The following is an 18180-nucleotide window of genomic DNA, read 5'->3' on the forward strand; positions in this document are numbered from 1 at the left end:
ATGCAGCCAGCTACGTAAGTTCCACGAAATCTCCGATTGGACAAATCAAAGGCAAATATTGACTTGTATAAATCTGTAAGAGTACTCTCCCCCTTGGATTTTGGATAAAATTCCAAATTGTGGAGCGATTTGTAGAGCAAATACACGATTATGCTTTAAGGAGGTATCCGGGTATTCTGAAATTGTAAGCCTCAGATGCACTATAATGTGTATATTTACAAAACAAACATATAATTATTTTAACGAAGGTAGATACTAGAACAACAATGTGTAAAAAAACATAATAAATATTTCTAAGCTGATAAAAATTGTATTACACAGTCAATTTCATTGATTCATTTTTTTTTAAAACATTAATTTGTAGATGGTTTGTAGGCAACACAAAAAGGAAAAGAATTTCAATTTATTAAAAAAACATAAGGCTTTGATTATTCAATTGTTTAGATGGTTACCGCTGTTCTGTTTCTTTCTTTTTTTCCCTTAGCAACTGTTGCAAATAGTCTGACTTTATAATTTCTAAGGGTCGACAAAAAAACTCATTGACGTGTTGACTCGCAGAATCCATCCCAATTTCATTCTGAAATACCCGATTCACATTTTTTAACCGGGTTAGAAGAGGGTCGAGTGTCGGCTTATATGCGCAACGGGTTAGGAGTGTCGGCTTATAGTGCCCGACCTCCTCCTAAATATATATATACACACGCACATTTTTTACAGCTAACTAAGAAATTTCTTTGAGCAAATTGCAACCTAAATATAAGAGATTATATTTTGTTGACAATATTCACTTGTAAAGGTGATGATCTTATTTTTTTGAGAAAATGGTTAATTGATGTAGAATATATATATATAAAGGTAATGCTCATCACAATTTTCATTGATTTTGGATTCTTTAATTTTTTTTCCATTCTCTTTGAATGTTTGTTTCTGGGAATGAGACCTTTCTTTTGGATAAAATTTATATTGAATTTTAGATGAACATGTGAAAGACAAAATTGAATTAGTATAAATTATTTTTTTAGAAAAATTAAATGATGAGAGGGACGGGATGAGATGGGTAGCAATTGATCTAACCCTCTTTCAGCAAGCATTCGTCGATACGCAAACAAATAAGAATAAAAAATGACTAACTTACAAAGTGCAAGTTGAATCAATTAAATGTTACTTGTGCCCACCCCTTTTAATTTGTCCGCCTATGGTTAGGGTCAAAACTATTAAATGACGAAATAATGGAGCACCAAAATCGGATGCTGGCCTAATTGGTTAAGTCAAAACTAATGAATGACAAAATAATGGAGCACCAACATGAAATGAAATGCAGGAGGCCAACCGAAAAGGGGAAAAAAAAAGAACAGAGAGATAAAAAAAAAAAAAAAGAAGATGAAATGCACCATGTGAAAGTCTAGAAACTTCAAATTACGACAACTGGTTGAAAAATCAGGGTGGAATTTTTATTTTTTTTTAAATCCTCCCCCCCCTAAATCCCTGCCAAATTCGAACTCTGGTCAAAGCATCAGAGTGGAATTGTAATCATAATCTCACAATGAGACATTTGCATAATTGCATATGCAAGTGCCGATTTGCACCGCAACGGATCTTCTGTTCCACATCCTGTGCCACTCTCTGTCACACTTTTTATTATATTGCTATTTCTCCTACGTAAATATCATGTTTTAGTTCTTTTTTTGTTTCCTTAAGATCCAATAACTATTAATTGAGTAAAAAATAAATACAGCAGCTTCAAAAAAGCAATATATAATAGAAAATTAAAAAATATAGTAGAAAATTCATAAAAAATCTCATTTTTTTATGCATTTTGATTTTTTGAATTTGTAATTTTGTATATTACTCAATTAATAGTTATTGGATCTTAAGGAAACAAAAAAAAAAAAACTAAAACATGATATTTACGTAGGAAAAATAGTAATATAATAAAAAGTGGGACAGAGAGTGGCACATGATGTGGGACAGAAGATCCATTGCGGATTTGCACACATTCGAGTAAAGCTAAAATGACGTTACTTATCCAAATTTACCCACTTTTTTTTTTATCCCCTTTTGGGTTGTCCGATCTAAGCTCGTACACCTGCGTGCGTGGAAGAAATTTTGAATTATGCTCATTTCACACGTAAAACATGTAAGATGAACTGAGCATTTTGTTTTAGTAATTCAAGATGTCCTCTGCGATAATTCTATATATTTACATTCACAATCTACGATAGAATTCTTGTAGGAGATGTTTAAACCTCTACAAGGAATTCACAACAACGAACCAACAGATCAAATATCAGGAAAAAGGGAAGGAAACTAAAACAAAATCCATCAACATGCTGTCACCAGGTATTTAGTTGAAGGGGCTTAGGTTGAGCCATGGTTCTTCTTTTCCACAGATTAATTTCTTTTCTTGGCTCCAGAGGCAAGACAGCTGCTCCAACTTCACCTAAGAGGATTGGTGCAGAGAAAGGAATAATAACTTCATCTTCTTGTTCTTCTTCACTGCTATCTCTTTTCTCTTCATCTGAATAACACCGTCTGTTATCCGGCTCCTCTGGAGCAACCTGTACCGATGTCCAGTCAAAACTAGCAAAAGAATCCCGGCCACTTGCAAACCTCTTCATATGGCTCAGACTAGGTGCTCTATCGGGAAGTTTTTTAGACCGTTCATATGAAGCATCAGATTTTCTTCCCGGTTTCCCCCTGTTAAAGATATTCCCAGAAGCCGACTTTTTCTTCTTCTGCTCCATTGCTGATGGCTTGTTTCTCGAGTAAGCATGGAAGGATGAATAGGGATTGTAAATTACTTCTTTAGGCAGGGACATACTAGCAGCATTCTTCTTTTTGGAGGAAATCTTCTTCTTGTGCTTGATTTGGCCCATGCATGAAATCTTTGGTGAAGTTGGTTCTTTCGCATCAAAAGTGGAATTCTTTGATTTGTTTCTAGCTTCTTCCAATACTACTGATGTAATTGGACCGGAGAATCCTTTGTTCTGGTGGGATTTCAGCTTGTTCGCATTTACCTTCCCTGGACTGAAGGGGTGGCTCGGTAACTTAGCAGCTGCAGCTGCTGCTTTTGGTAATAACATCAAGAACTTGATTTTGGACTTGGCTATTGCAGGCTTCTCCATTGCAAGATTGATCAGCAAAATCCAAGCCTGACTTTGTATGTTTGTGCTTTTGTTCCGCTGTGTATTTATATGGAGGGTTATCACTTACCAGGAGAGCAAAGATATACAAGAAGACATTATTGATTGATAATAGAGACCCTTTCAATTGGTGAAAAATAAGCGTCGTTTGGTCAAAGGAAGGGATCAAATGACTTAGCAAACCTACAACGCCCACCAGCATTTAATTTTCAGCTAACTTTGATACGTATTTCATTTTCCTGCGTACCACAAACTAAATCTTCATTCAAAGGTCCTAAAAACCAGGCTCAGTCCACGACTGACTAGTGACTACTAGTAAGACCATGTATTTTCCTTCCTTTCCTTTTATTTTCTTTTCTTTTCTTTTCCTTTTTTTTTTAAAAAAAAAAAAAAATTGGGTTGAGATAACAGGACCGTATACTGCAGTTGGAACAATTATAACATGGCATGCTAAGTGAGATTTTTTTATTTTTTTTTAAATCTTGCACTTAGTCTATGTGCTCGTGTTGTTGACCAAGTGTCACAAATTGCTACCTGTTTCGAATCATACCGGCATGCAATCAAACTTATTATTTAGTTCCAAAAAAAGTTAAATTCCATTTTTATCCTTCAACTATACTCAAATTTTTACTTTAGTCCTTAAACTTTAAAATCGGACATTTGAGTCCTTAAACCGTAAAATTGTCTCACTCAAGTAACATCACTCATGAAATGAGACAGATTTATGCCTAAATGGGTATATTTTAAGGATTAAATTAGGACAAATTTTACACTTTAGAAACTAAAATGGACAAACTCTATACTTTAAGGACTAAAGTAGGACAAATTTTATAATTTAGAGATTAAAATGTCCCATCTTGAAGTTTCGGGACCAAAATGAGAATTCAGATATAGTAAAAAAGTACAGAGTGAAATTAACCCTTCCATGAATGTTATAACAACGGCGCACGACAAAAGCTTCACTAAAACTAAAACAACTGCATTAGCCACGCTATATTGACTTGTCGGGCCCTATTAATCTCGAGAGGAATTACAAGAGCATGAATATAGGATTGTTGAAGTTTTGGGCCAATCACGTAAAAAGATACAGGGATTTCCAGCCTTTCCAAAATATTTTTCCCTAATAAATTTTTCAGTTGATCATTAAAAGTGGTACATGATGAGTGCATCTGTTTTCCTAGCAAATTATTTGGATTTGTGTGGGAGGTGAAAATGAAGATCTTAAAAAAAAAAGAAAGAAAGAAAGAAAAAGGTTTTGATGAGAAATTAGTGAGTGCCAAGCGCATCGTCAAGGATTCCCATGCATCATGTACTTTGGAGTGTTTTTGTTTTCTTGTACCGTGTGATGTAATTCTTTTATAAATATTTACAGTGACGATATTGCAATTTTAAGGTCTCGAAACATCACTTAAGATCCTCGGTGACATATTTGTAATGCCAATTCAGTGTCACCTCTAATATTGCGCCAAGTGTCCTATTATTATTTATACTTTAATTTTCTAATAATTCAAATTTGCGTGTAACTTGTTTTCCAGGTTATATTACAATTAGCGTGTAAGTAGTCAATTTGACCACTCAATTAATATTTAATCTTTCCAAACTCACAATTCAATGTAAATTTCACTTTAATGGAAATTGAAAATGAAGATATAAAATTGCATAACATAAGGTAGGGTGATATTGCTTATGAGTTGTTAAAATACTTACGAGTTGTTGTCTATTTCCTAACTTTCTTAATATTAAAAAAATTGAAATTCAAAATCAAGATCATGGAGCAAATAGTGATATTGATTTAATAAATCAAAGCTGAAAAAACTCAAGACTTAAACCGGATGCAAGGTTGGATAATTACCTGAATAATGTGAAACGTTTTGGTTTGTTCTTTGCTGGAGAAAGCTAGGGATGGTTGGGCTTTAATTTGAGTACTTCCTGAATCTTTGTAGTCAATTTGCTTCAATAGTCGGCGGCTGCAGTTTTGGCTTATTAGGCTACGGTTGATTGTTCTAAGCAATCAACGATAAAAAGGCTTGGACTTTGGAGGCAATTGTTTAAGGTTATCTTTTTCTTTTTTCCAAAGCAACCGATCTTGAGTGGTTGCTGGACAAAAATATTGGTAATGGAATTAGACCGGTTGGTTAATTTGGTTCAAAGTTTTAGAGGATAGAGAAAATTTGTATGAAACCAAATCAAGTTGAATTATTAAAAAATTAAAGTGCAAATAATAATAGACCAAGTGGCACAATACTATAGGTGACATTGGATTGGCAATGGATTCATGTCACCGAGGATCCCAAGTGCTCGAAACATAAAAATAACCACCAACCTATATACTAGTATTGGAAATTACACCTACCTAATCGTTGCTTACGCGTTAACTCATCCACTGACCTTTCTTTGCTTATATTTCCCACTGGGATTATACTTGCAGCGACGGTATAAAAGTATCAGGCAGCTAGTAGTACTCGCCAAAACAAAAAGTCAAGATTGCACGCTGCCGGATTATATTTAACACCATATAAGGAGCAAATTGTAAACTTTGCCGGCTTGAAAGAGAGATTAACCTTGAAAATCTTGTGACAAAGGAAAGTAAAATCAGTACTCCTATGTGAACTGTGAATAAAGCTGCTAAATCAGACGGCATGAATAAGACCCGCACCACACATAGCACTATAGCAGGATGAGGTGGTCGGGAGGATGTAGCTGCAAATTAAGGCGGCAGCTATCTCTGGTCCAGAAGACAGCGCCTTTGCAAGAATGAGGATAGGCATTCAACAAAGAGATAGATGGTCTTTTTTCCTATCAAAATCTTTTACGTGCAACGGAAGAAAGCAAGATTCGGTAACTTGGAAAAATTCAAAGAGCATCCCGTACGTGGTTGTGGCTGGGAATTGGATATGAACAATTTCATATATTAGCATATGTACGTCTCTTTATTTATGATGTACTCCGGAAGTTTTCAAAATAAGCATGTAGCTGGGAAAGTCGCACCCCTCTTCTGCGGTTCGGTTGTCAAATGTAGACTGCAGAAAACCTTTTACGCAACCATTTCTTGGGTTCTCTATTCCAAGGACATATGGAAGCTGAAGGATTCATTTTGGTGGTCTTACTTGTCTTTCGTTACAAGAAAAGACAATATTGAAAAGTCATGGTCTGATAAAATTTGTCACTACTCATTCAAGATGTTAAGTCAGAATAAATTTCCCCCGTGGCACATATTATATTTCTGCAGCTTTTGCCCCACACGTTTATAGGCGAATTTTATATCAATACAATTCAGCTGACATTATATGTGGATGATCCTAACTCTCCTAACTAAGGTTATGGATGACTCATGACCAAGTCCATATTCCATGTTTGGGCCTGTGGTTCCCCTCTTGGACTCGACTCATGACCGTATCCCAAGTTTTGGCCTGCGGTTGCCTTGTTGATGAGGGTCCCAGGTCCAATTGAATGGTTGATCGCCCCCTAAGCAGCGTGCCTCTCCTTCCCCACGCAAAAGAATGCGTAATTGGGTAGCGGAAGCCGATGAGCAGATGAAACTGGAGGGAAAGAGTATTGCCCATTTATGCTAGTCATTGGTATCACCCTAATCTTCCTTCAGAATTTTGTAGATTTCTGTAATTCATCTTTTACATTGAAACCAACCCTATAATCCACGCGTCTGCTTCTTTAAGCAGTATGATTTGTGGAACGTCGCAATAAAATCAATTATCAAGTTCAGATGCATCGACTTCTTGCGGTTGTACTGTAGTTCTAACCGGAAAGGAATTGGGTGTAAGTGGTGGAGAGGAATTCGGTGATGGCGGTAGGGTTGCCGCTGGATTTGCGGGACTTCCTTCTCCGAGCTCGTGTGCTGAGGCTTTATCGACAAGCTCTCAGGACCATTCGCAGAGCTCCCGTTGACTCTAGAGGTGAACCTTCTGTAAAAAATTATCATGGTTTTCATATAACCTTTTAGTTTTCTCTTTTTTATTTATTTATTTTGGTCTTTCTGGTGTTGGAGATTTGTTTCCTGGGCTGAATTAACCCAGTTTCCCTCGTTCTAAGCACCATCTCTGAGAATGTGAGCATCTACTATGCACCAATTGCTGAAAGAATAATGTTTTTTCCCCCTTTTTTTTTGGGAAAAAAAAATTACGTTCTGTTGATCGTCTTTTGATTTATTTTCAAGTCCTGAGAGTTTTGAGTTGAACAGTTGATTCAATTATAAAAGCTAATCTTGTATGATGATGTTTTCTTTCCTAGTCCTTCCAGCTGGTCTTTGTGCTGCTTATTGTTTCTTTAATCTATCAGGCAATTATGTGGGTTGTGCAACTAAACTCACTCGGGTTGGCATGCTCTGTTTTCCATCGATACTAAACTGTAAGACTAGGAACCCTCTTGTTTTTAATTGATCCGGGACTCATGGCAATTTGGCATTGTCTCCTCCTTGTTGGTTGCAGCTGAATTGAGGGATATCATTAGACAAGAGCTGGAAACCAACAGGAATTGCAATGACAAACAGAAAATTCGGTTTTTGATTAGCGATGGATTGCAAAGATTGAAAGGACTGGATGAGACGCTCGATATGCAAGGCCGTGGCTAATGTATGCAAGCTATGTGCTTTGTACTTTCCTGATGTGTTCTATGGGGAATTGTCACCATTATCTTGAAGGCTCATCATCTTCTCCTTCCTGTCACATCCTTTAGACAGATAAGTCACAATTGATAGGTATGCTCCTCTTCCTCAGATGAAAGACATCTTAGAAAAAGCTTTTGCAGATTGTAGGCCCCTTTCATTTCTTGATGCTGGATGTCAAAGCTTAATTAGTTTTGGCAGAAATTGTCAAAGTCAATTAGTACTATGCAATGACATGTTAGGTCTCTGACCGATTCTTTGATGCTGGATATCATACTTCGAACAATCTTGGTGGTTGTGCCATGGTATACATTTCTCCCCTTGGAACTTTTTCAGATCCTTTTCTCCCATTGCGAGTGTTATATACTACCTACGTGGTAGCAATAGTTATTTCAAGAAAACAGAACTGATCAAATCTGATCTTTTTCTAAACCTTCATCTTCTAAATAATCTTTTTTATTTTTAATTCTCATCTTCATATACTCTTTAAAATCATCATTCATTTCTGCCACTAGGGTTTGTAACATTTGAAAAAGAAAATTCAGCATCTCTCCTGTTATAGCCCGCCCTCTTCTTTCAATCATTTTATTATCAGTTAGTGGGAGATGGTAACCCAACGCCAACACCACACAAATGTGTCCAGGATGGACAAACTTCCATTGATGTTCAGAGGCTTGAATGCATTCCAAAAGATTACACAATGCTCACGACTATAAAAGAAGGAAACATGCAATCCCGCCACACTCTACTGCATATCATCGGAAATTTGACAATCCAAAATATCTCGATTTTTTTATTTTCTGTTTTTAATTTTGGAAATTGAAAGCTTTCTTTTCATAAACTTTGGACTCGACAAAATAACAATAAAAAAAAAAACTTCCATTTTTTGAAACAATACTGAATGCATTAGGCGTTTTCAGGGCTGAAATTGGAACCTAGCCTATCCTATATTCAAAACAAGCTCAAATTAGTATAATTGTATAAGCTCCTTTGCTAATTGGTTGGTCAACAAACCAAAATGATACTTCTCTTTTTATAGTTTATTGCTATTATTATTATTATTATTTACTCGACTCAATAATAGTAGATAGAAAACGAATCTTTATGCTAAGACTGCAAGATTTTTCATGCTTGAATTGCACTTAGATTTTGATATAAAAAAAAAAAGGTCATTTAATCAAGCTAAAATTCAAACAAGCTATATAAACTTAGTAAAATCAACCTCAAATATTTATCAGTTTAAATCAGTATTATACATTACTGCGTGTATACCCAAATGAAACAAAATTTAGTGCTAATTTAATGTAAGAAAATTTAGATACTAATATATGTTTATCAGAACTCCAAATAAGATTGCAAACGAATCGAACCATTCGCGAGTCGATCGTGAGTAGCTAGAGTTCGAACTAATTAAATCAAATTCGATTTCAAACTTAAGTTTAAAAATATTTAACTCGTTAGCTCGCAAGTCAATTTGATTATATATATATATATATATTAATAATAAAATTATATATATATTTAATATTTTATTATTTGTTAAAAATTTATTATTTTGTTCATTTTAAAAAAATAAAATAATTATATTTTTACTTTTTTAAACTTAAACTCAAGTTTAAATTTGACTCGAATTTAAACCGAGTTCGAGATTGAATTTTACATTTTAAGCTTGTTGAGCTTGGCTCGAGTTCCATCTTTATGAAACTAAGTTGTGATTCGGTTTGGTGAGGCAAAGCCCTCGCTCATTTGCAACCCTGCCCCAAGAGGGGACATGAAAATTGTTGTAAAAGCTTGATGGCTCTCTCATGGTGAAATCAAAAGACTGATATCACGCCTGCAAAAAATTCCCAAAAAAATGTCAAGCAAGCTTCACGCTTATCGAGCGCTCATCCTAACCCATCTACGTTCTCACCAGCCCAACAGCCATCTCCGTTTATTGCACCATGGCCCAGACACGGTGGAGGAGCTATTGGACAGACACGTGGTGAAGAAAGAAAAGAGCTTGGATGATGACGAAAACGAGCTCTTGACTCGCCAACGACTCACCAGCACCCGTCGCGAGGCGCTGAGTCTCTACCGAGACATCATCCGGGCCAGCCGTTTCTTCATGTGGCCGGACTCCCGGGGCGTTCTCTGGCGGGATGTTCTTAGAGAGAATGCCCGGAAAGAGTTCGAGGAGGCCCGTTTCGAAAAAGATCCGGAAATTATCACCCGGTTACTAATTGGTGGTCGTGATGCCGTCCAAGCCGCGCTTGATAAGCTTGTGGAGAAACAGAAGCAGCAGATTGAAAAAGAACGAAACGATTCTACTGGTCCCCGATGACTTTGGGTAAAGGCATTGTTCAATTTTCAATAAATACTCAATTTTTTTTTTTTAATTCAATTGACGGAGATGTTAATTTCAATCTTCTTGTTTATATTTTATTATTGTAGGCACTCGTATAAGCCCTAGAAAAATTGGGATTTTGATATGACTTGTGTATTTGTTTTTTAACTGCTCTTTCCGGAGATAAGAAATGGTTCACCTGAAAGACCCAATTATCATAGATATAGTTGGTTCTGAATTTTCTTCTCTGAAATAGTCAGTTCATTTCTGCATATGGCCAATCAGTCGTCACAACTTTGCTTGTAATGTGAGCTTTGTCTGGTATGCTGATTACTCTGAATTGCTAATTTTCAGCACTGCACTCTGTTTTCAATTGAGCTCTTTAGGTATATTTCAAAGAGGAAGACTTTTAGTTAAAAATGTACACAGGTAATATGGATCTTTATAGGAAATATCATCCGTTGTTGTGTGAAGTGCAAGTGATTGATATACAGAGGTCGTTAATGACTATGATATTATGCCATACAAGATTCAAGGAATATAGTTCTGTTGAAGCTGAGCTGTGAGATATGCGGGAGAAGCATATATCATTCAGTCATAAACTCATATCTGTTGTACAGGCAGTAGGTCTCGGCTTTGGTTCTGTCCCTTCCTTTCTAAGCATACCAACAGAGGAATCGCAAATCAATTTCATCTTCTAAGTTATTATTTTCTGGTTTGTTTTATATCCAGTCAGTGGCTTGGTGGTTTCAAATACAAATTAAGATTTTGCTGTATTAAGAGCGTAAAGTTTGAATCCTGGTATCATAATAACATGTGAGGTTGATATGCACATTTTCAGCTGCCTGAAAGGGTGGACGATGACCTCGTGATTTTTTGGAATTCATGAATAAAGTGATGATTTGGCCACAAAATTATTATTGATTAGCTGTTGAGGCTCTTTGTTGTACAAGATGGAATTTGTAACCCGACAATGAGGGCAACAGACGTAGGAACTCTGATTCTTCTGGTCCTCATGTTTGACAATAGCGAATGAGAGCCTAGAATGTGATTGCTAGTGTTTTCATGAGTTGACTGTAACAATATACAGAGTGGGCTGCCGTTTCAGTTCGGGACAATCTGAAGCTTCTTATTTCACTTTGTCTTAGATTCTTAGACTTGCTTCCTGTAGCAATGTAAAGAATTTTTCAATGACATGATCTCCTGTCGAGAGCCAAAAACTTTGTGTATGATGTACATCTTATACATGGTGAACAGAGTTCAAATGCTAAATCTCTTTCTAGATGGTACTGCTGCATAATGTAAATTGTCGGGTGTATAAGGTAACTTAAGTCATGCATGCATGGTTGTATTCATGTTTAGTATGTCTCATATGTGAATCTGTAGCTGTCCTCTGATATAATGCTTTCCCTCAGGCAAGTACCTTATTCTGTTTTGTATCAGGTTGACCACCGTGATTGGCATTGCAATGGTAAACAAAAGCTATGTCTACACCAGACTTAAAGAAAAACCCTTTTGAAGGTTGCGGTGATTGGCTGCTAAGAATTCCATGATGTCAAGGGTGACAACGGATGAGCAATGACCTAATCAGAGAGCAAGGAGTTGCACATCTACCATACTATAAAGTTGATGAGTGCTCTTTTTTTTTGTTTATGCATTCAATATTCTAACCCCTTCTCATCTCAATTTTGAGCTTGGACGCCTATCAGCTCCTTTCTGTAAGCGTTGTGTTAGTCCTCTTCTTCCATCCCTGTCACCCCTCTTTCACTCAGAACAATACTATTGTAATGTTCCTCCGGTAACCAATCTTGTAATTGAGTAAACCGGGGCGTGCCAGGCTCTTTTTTTAGGTGAAAAACTAGCCTTTTCCCCTCCCACGGGTTGCGTTTAAAATATCGAAGTAGTTTCGACTTAGGATGTTGTGGTACTGAAAAAGTAACTTCGGGATCTTGATTTGCAAATGCAGATTTATGTTAATATTCTGGTTTCAGCAGATCAGCAAAGAAGCAACAGCCTGCAGCAACGATGCAGTTTTGACACCAGAAGAAGAGAAAAAGGAAGGGCAAATTATGCGCTCTCCAATAGTTCATGTACAGAGAATATGTTTGATACATAGGAACAAATGCCGGATCCTTGTCTTTTTGTTTTTTTTTTTTTTGGGGTCCTTCTATTTTCTGCACATAGTGACAGTTATCAGAATGCCAATTAGTTTGGATGCACTGCTAGCAGTTTTCAGAAACTCCCCTCTTCCTGATTTCTGTTCGTGTGAAGTTTGTATGATTGAGGTCCTTCAGCTGAAGCTAGCGGGACTTTTTTAAAGTTTGAGGGCCACCAAAAATGGTCATAAGTTTCCTCGAGATTAAGGCTTCGTTTGGGAGTTGAGAATTTGGACAGAAAAGAAATTTGTTTGTTAGTTCTTAATAAAAAAGAAAAGAAAGAAAATAGGAGGATTTAGGAGAATAAACAGCAGCCAAAATTTTTTCTCCTAAATTGGATGAAAATGGAAAGAAACTTTGAGGAAGCTTGTCAAATTTTTAGAAAATGCTTATTTTGTCCTTAAAATGGTCTTAAATAAATATTTAATGATTTCTATATTCAAAATCATTCCACTAATTTTTGAATGACGTACAATAACTTATTAAGTTTTTCCTTCTTTCTTTTCTACCCTAGACACCCAAACTAAGCCTAAAGCAGTAAGCAAGTCACTGTTTATTTGCGCTGATTCCGATTTCTAAAGTCAAATTTCAGCAGTCTTCCATCCCAAACCGGGGGCCGGTGTTGCCCACAGCGTACAGGAGTCATAGGAGTGGTGGAATATTTGCGAGCCGGGGTAATACAACAGCAGAAAAGTTGCAGAAAGTGACGGCATTTTAATACATGAACCTCGTAAAATCTACGAATTCAATGGACATTCTCGTCTTCTTGGCAGAAGTCACAATTTGGCTGCCTTTCTTCTCTTCCCACTTTCCACCTCTTCTGGCATTGAATACAATACAATAATATTATTGTAGGACTGTTACTCCACAAGGTCCACGTAAAACCCATCTGCCATTTGAATTCTGGCAGCAAACTGTTGTAAACCGTGGATCAGTCGTCGTCCCCGTATATTACTTCCCTCCTAAATTTTCTTCCCGTATAATAATAATATTACGTCCCTGGTCATCAGAAACATTATCTAAAGATTTTACGAAATTTTCTTCCCGTGATCGGTTAGGCTAAACCAATCCAAAACTGTACAGTCGAGCCAGCAGAATTGCATTCCCTAACCCTTTTGGCTTCCTTCTGAAAATCGGAGGGTTTATTGACGACAATGGCGAAAGGAAGATTTAGTCGGCAGCAGCATCCAGGGAAACGGACGTCGACGGTGGCGTTGGTTCTTTCGATGCTTCTAATGTTAACAATCGTGCTATTAATGCTTCTGGCTCTCGGCATTTTTTCTCTCCCTCTCGGCTCCGACGATGGACCCTACCCTGTCTATGACCGCATCAAGTTCAAGCGCGTCGCTCTCGACATGTTAGACTTTGCTTCTCTCCTTTTCTTTTGCTCGTTTCCTTTAGCAAAAATGAAACTTTTTTGTTCTATTCCTACTGCATTTACACTGCTATGTTCTTATTTTCCCTCTCCTTTTCTTTTTCCTCCAAAAAATAAATAAAATATGCAGCGGTGAGGGAGAAGGCTTGGGGAAAAGAGGCGAACAATGGACGGAGGTGCTCTCTTGGGAGCCTAGGGCTTTTATTTATCACAATTTCTTGGTAATATTTCTTTTTTCCCCCCTTCCTTTTCCGTTTCTATGTGAATTGCATCAGAGATACATCAGTTCTCACCCACTGCTTCATTCTTTTTCCCTTTTACACATTATTTTGCATTAAGACGAGAACTTAGATTAGTATTGGTTCATTTATAGACTTCTCTTGCCAAAAAAGAAAAGATTTTTTTTTGTTTTTTCATCTTTCTTTGAATATCAAATGTATCTATAACGTGGTATGAGCTATCTAAAAGCGTTTGCAGAATGAAATTTCAGAAAATATCATGTTTGTTGTAATTTTGTGCTATCTGAGAGAAAATGTGTTGAAATTATGAATTATATATATTGTTTCTGAAAATGTTGGCTCTGTTTCTCGTTTTCACAGTCTAAGGAAGAATGCGAGTATCTAATTGATCTTGCCAGACCTCACATGGTTAAATCAACAGTCGTGGATAGCAAAACTGGTCAGAGTAAAGATAGCAGGTTTGTACTGCTCCATTTCCACATGGTTTCTTGCTTTCACTAAATAGGTGAAAATTGAACTCTTCATTCTTCATTTTTTTTGTCTTTTTTCTAATGATCCACCTATACTATGGAGGTAATAATGTCTTATTGCAGGGTGCGTACAAGTTCTGGAATGTTTATGAGGAGGGGAGGGGATAAAGTCATCAGAAACATCGAGAAAAGGATAGCAGACTACACCTTCATTCCTGTAGGTATGACAGTTAAAGAGCCATTCATAAAACTTGTCCTCACTGCTGCAGTGCCTGCTGTTATAATAATTAATATGTTCTTATCTATGTGCTCTCCTGTAATCTCCTTTCTAGTTGATAGTAAGTCCGTAGAGTTTTTGCTTTGATACTTGGAATTTAATTATCATTTAACGTGGAGGTTCAATATAAGCACAGCATGAAGTTTGTACAAGTTATAACCTGGTAGCATGGAGATGACATTTTCATGTCTGTGATACTACACAATGTTCAGATCGTATTTACCTAAAGTCTCTGATTTGCTATTCTTAGAGAATGTTAAATTTCTAGTTCTATGAGTTCCTCTTCATTACAATTTCCTAATCTTACAGAAGTGACGTGAATTATTGACTTGTACTCGCACTTAGCTGACAGAAGTTGTTCTGACATGTGACCTGGCTGTAGTATGTTACAATGGAAATGAAGCAACTTGCATTATTCTCTTGTTCTGCTGAGTTTTTCAAGATTGCTTTTGTGATTAAGTTCTGAGATAAAAGATAGATAGTAGAGTTAATTCTATCTCCTATATGTTATGTTAAATTTGGACAACTGCTTATCTGTTGCACTAATTATAGATTAAAAGGTAATGCTGACATTGTGGATGCCACATCGTGAATGACTACAGCTGATGCTTCCACTCACGTAGTTAAGATAGACCAGTTGGGCACATGTAAAGACCCAATGGTTCCCAAAAGAAGCACATTAGTCAAAAGACATATGATATTGAAAAAATAAACTTAAATTACATCTCATCCTTCTTCAGACTCTGTCATTTCTATCAGAGGTCTTTCCATTGTTTCTTTTTCATCCTACTGTCCCTTTCTTAGATGTTTCTTTCTTGCTGTCATGTGCAAATTCCATCAATGGAATTAAATTGGATGTCATAAAATATTGTTGATGATGAATTCTGCATAATTTTATCGACAAACTTGTTCAGTTATGTGCTGCTTGAGCTGTGTATCTACCAAACACATGATGATGCTGTTGTAGTTTGTGGTTTGCTATAAACCTAAAATATGACTGTAATAGTCATTTTGATAGAAAGAATGTCTTTAATGCCCTGAGTAGTGTTCATCGAATTCTATGTGTTACTAGTGCAGGCATCGCCTGACTGACGTTTGATGATACCTTCGTTTTATCGACAAACTTGTTCAGTTACGTGCTGCTTGAGCTATGTATCTACCAAACACATGATGATGCTGTTGTAGTTTGTGGTTTGCTATAAACCTAAAATATGACTGTAATAGTCATTTTGATAGAAAGAATGTCTTTAATGCCCTGAGTAGTGTTCATCGAATTCTATATTACTAGTGCAGGCATCGCCTGACTGACGTTTGATGATACCTTCGTTGTAGAAAAATATGAGGTACCCTTATAGATTTGAATATTTTGCTTGTTATCTCTCAGCTGATATGGTTCGTTTGACGTTGTACTCTCCTAGATTTTTTTTTTTTTTGGGTGCTTTCTGACTAAACTGAGACTTGTTACAGACCATGGAGAAGGCCTTCAAGTTCTTCACTATGAAGTTGGGCAAAAGTATGAACCTCACTATGATTACTTCCTTGACAAATACAACACAAAAAATGGCGGCCAACGTATAGCTACACTTTTGATGTATCTGTGAGTTGTATATCTTTTGTCTACAAATTGGATCCCAGCATAGCTGTTAAAACATTGTGCTAACTTGCATTAAGATTAGTTCCTTGTGAAATTCTATTCACTACCTGATAAAGTTTTGGGTTTTTCTTTTCTGTGACGTGCAGATCAGATGTCGAAGAAGGTGGAGAGACAGTTTTTCCTGCTTCAACAGGGAATTTTAGCACCGCTCCAGGGTGGAATGAGATGTCAGAATGTGCAAAAAGGGGACTTTCTGTGAAACCGAAAATGGGTGCTGCTTTGCTTTTCTGGAGTATGAGACCAGATGCCACTTTGGATCCATCAAGTTTGCATGGTAAAGTTCCTCCCTCAAGCAGATTTTCCACTCACCCCCTCTCCCCACTTCTTTCCCAACCTCTTCCATGGCTGCACAAAGAAAGAAGGTATAACCAGATAAGAGACAGCCAAAAGAAAGCTGAAAGCCACGTGGTAAAATTGGATAAAATTCTCATATTAAAGACTGATGCAAATATCCACTTTGTGGTTGTATCAGTTGATATCATGTTGATTTTTCAAAGAGTGTCTTGTTAATTTAATATCCAGATTCCTTCACACGAGGAAGTAATTAGGATTTGATTTCTTTTCTCACTTTAATGCAGGTGGTTGCCCTGTGATTAGAGGTAACAAGTGGTCATCTACGAAGTGGATGCATGTTGAGGAATATAAAGTCTAGATGTATTTTTTAAAGGTAACTCTTGGGGCACTTAGTAGTCAAATCCAGTATTTGGTACTTTCGGTGAGTTGGTCATTGCCAGCCAAATGGTAAATTATTTTGCAGAGCTGGTTTCGGTAAAATATGATAGATGTCTTATCTGTAATCATTTTCTTTAGTGAGTTCAAGCCCTTGGGCTTTGAGATATATGATTTTGACATGCAATTTCTGGACGCATGGCTGCATTTCTCTTTCTGAACTGCTTAAATTTTCATGACACAAGGGACACGATCAATATCTATGTTCATATTTTCTTCCGATACATATAGGCCTCAGGTTTTTTATATTCAATTTTCATTTGTTGCCAGTCGTGGACTGCCTGCATTACAACTGCTGTATTCTTGTATATAATGAAAGACATTTTGATTGTGTGGATAAAGAAATTTTATCTTGTGATGAAGTTTACAAGATAATATTTCTAAATTTTGTGCGTGCAGACTTGATTTGTTGGTTTTGTGCTTAATTTACTGCTCAAATGGGGGCATGCTGTTGATTTATTTGGCAACTATTTAGTTTACTGCCTGACCATTTCGCTGACTTTTAGTTCATGTGGCAGCATTTTTTTGAAGATACACAAAGATGATAATAGTGGATTTTGACTCTAATTCAAATTGAAGGATGGTGTCTCTTAAGCTACAATGCTACCTTTACTGCTGACATGATGCTTCATTTTCTGAAAAGGCTTCCTGCTTTTTCTTGCCAGCAACCGGGTGCAGGTGGTTCCTAGTCTTGTTTTTGATGAAATAAAACCATTTTCTTGTGCGCTTGGCAACCTGTATGTATAAAGTTGACATAGATTGGTTACTACACTAGTATACGCGGCAATGACTTGAGAGCTAACTGTCAAATTGTAACTTCGGAGGTGCAATTTTTGATTATCAGATGGTGGATTGGTGGTGGCTGGCTCAGATTTACTTTAGTGTTCGTTATTCATTTCATTTTTGGAGTAATGAAAAGCTGATGTTCATAATTTGTTCTCTTGCTGTATCATTGTTTCCCTCCCATTTGCCATTTGTGCTGCTTGAATTCTCTTTCTGCGTGCAGGATTTTTTTATTTTTTTTTTTGTTTGATCTTTTCTGACTTTGAAATAATAAGTAAGAATTTCATGTGTTTTAGTCTTGAAGATGCAATACTGGATTTGATTCATGATTACTCTTAGGACACAACAAGTGCAAACATAAGGGGAGCATGAGTCTGATAAAAATGTTCAGCGGTCTTAAACTAAGCACA

General features: G+C 36.6%; 4 protein-coding genes across 5 annotated transcripts; 3 read left to right on the top strand and 1 right to left on the bottom strand.

Annotated features, from left to right (window-relative positions):
• Nucleotides 1–2138: 2138 nt before the first annotated feature.
• LOC113711799 (uncharacterized protein At1g76070) lies at nucleotides 2139–3282 on the bottom strand. Its single transcript, XM_027235005.2, has one exon. The coding sequence runs from the start codon at nucleotides 3123–3125 to the stop codon at nucleotides 2334–2336; it is 792 nt and encodes a 263-aa protein (XP_027090806.2). The 5' UTR covers nucleotides 3126–3282; the 3' UTR covers nucleotides 2139–2333.
• Nucleotides 3283–6479: 3197 nt separating this feature from the next.
• Nucleotides 6480–8096, top strand: LOC113711817 (uncharacterized). Of its 2 annotated transcripts, XM_072069776.1 has the most exons (3): nucleotides 6480–6721; nucleotides 6821–7054; nucleotides 7586–8096. In XM_072069776.1, the coding sequence occupies exons 2-3, from the start codon at nucleotides 6943–6945 to the stop codon at nucleotides 7726–7728; spliced, it is 255 nt and encodes an 84-aa protein (XP_071925877.1). In that variant the 5' UTR covers nucleotides 6480–6721; nucleotides 6821–6942; the 3' UTR covers nucleotides 7729–8096. The 2 variants fall into 2 exon arrangements, with proteins under 2 accessions (XP_071925877.1, XP_027090831.2); XM_027235030.2 differs by having other exon boundaries at nucleotides 6480–7054.
• A 1294-nt stretch (nucleotides 8097–9390) lies between these two features.
• On the top strand, nucleotides 9391–12326 carry LOC113713058 (uncharacterized). The gene is made up of 2 exons (XM_072069796.1): nucleotides 9391–10090; nucleotides 11531–12326. Exon 1 carries the CDS (start codon nucleotides 9617–9619, stop codon nucleotides 10082–10084), a length of 468 nt encoding a protein of 155 aa, XP_071925897.1. The 5' UTR covers nucleotides 9391–9616; the 3' UTR covers nucleotides 10085–10090; nucleotides 11531–12326.
• Nucleotides 12327–12823: 497 nt separating this feature from the next.
• LOC140016278 (probable prolyl 4-hydroxylase 3) lies at nucleotides 12824–17919 on the top strand. The gene is made up of 8 exons (XM_072069795.1): nucleotides 12824–13600; nucleotides 13749–13839; nucleotides 14218–14315; nucleotides 14451–14548; nucleotides 16072–16201; nucleotides 16345–16532; nucleotides 16837–16925; nucleotides 17506–17919. Exons 1-7 carry the CDS (start codon nucleotides 13398–13400, stop codon nucleotides 16908–16910), a joined length of 882 nt encoding a protein of 293 aa, XP_071925896.1. The 5' UTR covers nucleotides 12824–13397; the 3' UTR covers nucleotides 16911–16925; nucleotides 17506–17919.
• Nucleotides 17920–18180: the final 261 nt, after the last annotated feature.

This window comes from Coffea arabica, chromosome 10c (genome assembly GCF_036785885.1).
Source record: "Coffea arabica cultivar ET-39 chromosome 10c, Coffea Arabica ET-39 HiFi, whole genome shotgun sequence".
Classification (NCBI taxonomy): domain Eukaryota; kingdom Viridiplantae; phylum Streptophyta; class Magnoliopsida; order Gentianales; family Rubiaceae; genus Coffea; species Coffea arabica.

Excerpts from the sequence above, each read along its gene's own strand:
- LOC113713058 (XM_072069796.1), top strand. The coding sequence starts at position 9,617 with ATGTCAAGCAAGCTTCACGCTTATCGAGCGCTCATCCTAACCCATCTA.
- LOC113711799 (XM_027235005.2), bottom strand. The coding sequence starts at position 3,125 with ATGGAGAAGCCTGCAATAGCCAAGTCCAAAATCAAGTTCTTGATGTTA.
- LOC113711817 (XM_027235030.2), top strand. The coding sequence starts at position 6,943 with ATGGCGGTAGGGTTGCCGCTGGATTTGCGGGACTTCCTTCTCCGAGCT. Across the intron at positions 7,055-7,585 it reads AGCTCCCGTTGACTCTAGAG|CTGAATTGAGGGATATCATT; the intron begins GTGAACCTTCTG and ends TGTTGGTTGCAG.
- LOC140016278 (XM_072069795.1), top strand. The coding sequence starts at position 13,398 with ATGGCGAAAGGAAGATTTAGTCGGCAGCAGCATCCAGGGAAACGGACG. Across the intron at positions 16,202-16,344 it reads GCTACACTTTTGATGTATCT|ATCAGATGTCGAAGAAGGTG; the intron begins GTGAGTTGTATA and ends TGTGACGTGCAG. Across the intron at positions 16,533-16,836 it reads GGATCCATCAAGTTTGCATG|GTGGTTGCCCTGTGATTAGA; the intron begins GTAAAGTTCCTC and ends ACTTTAATGCAG.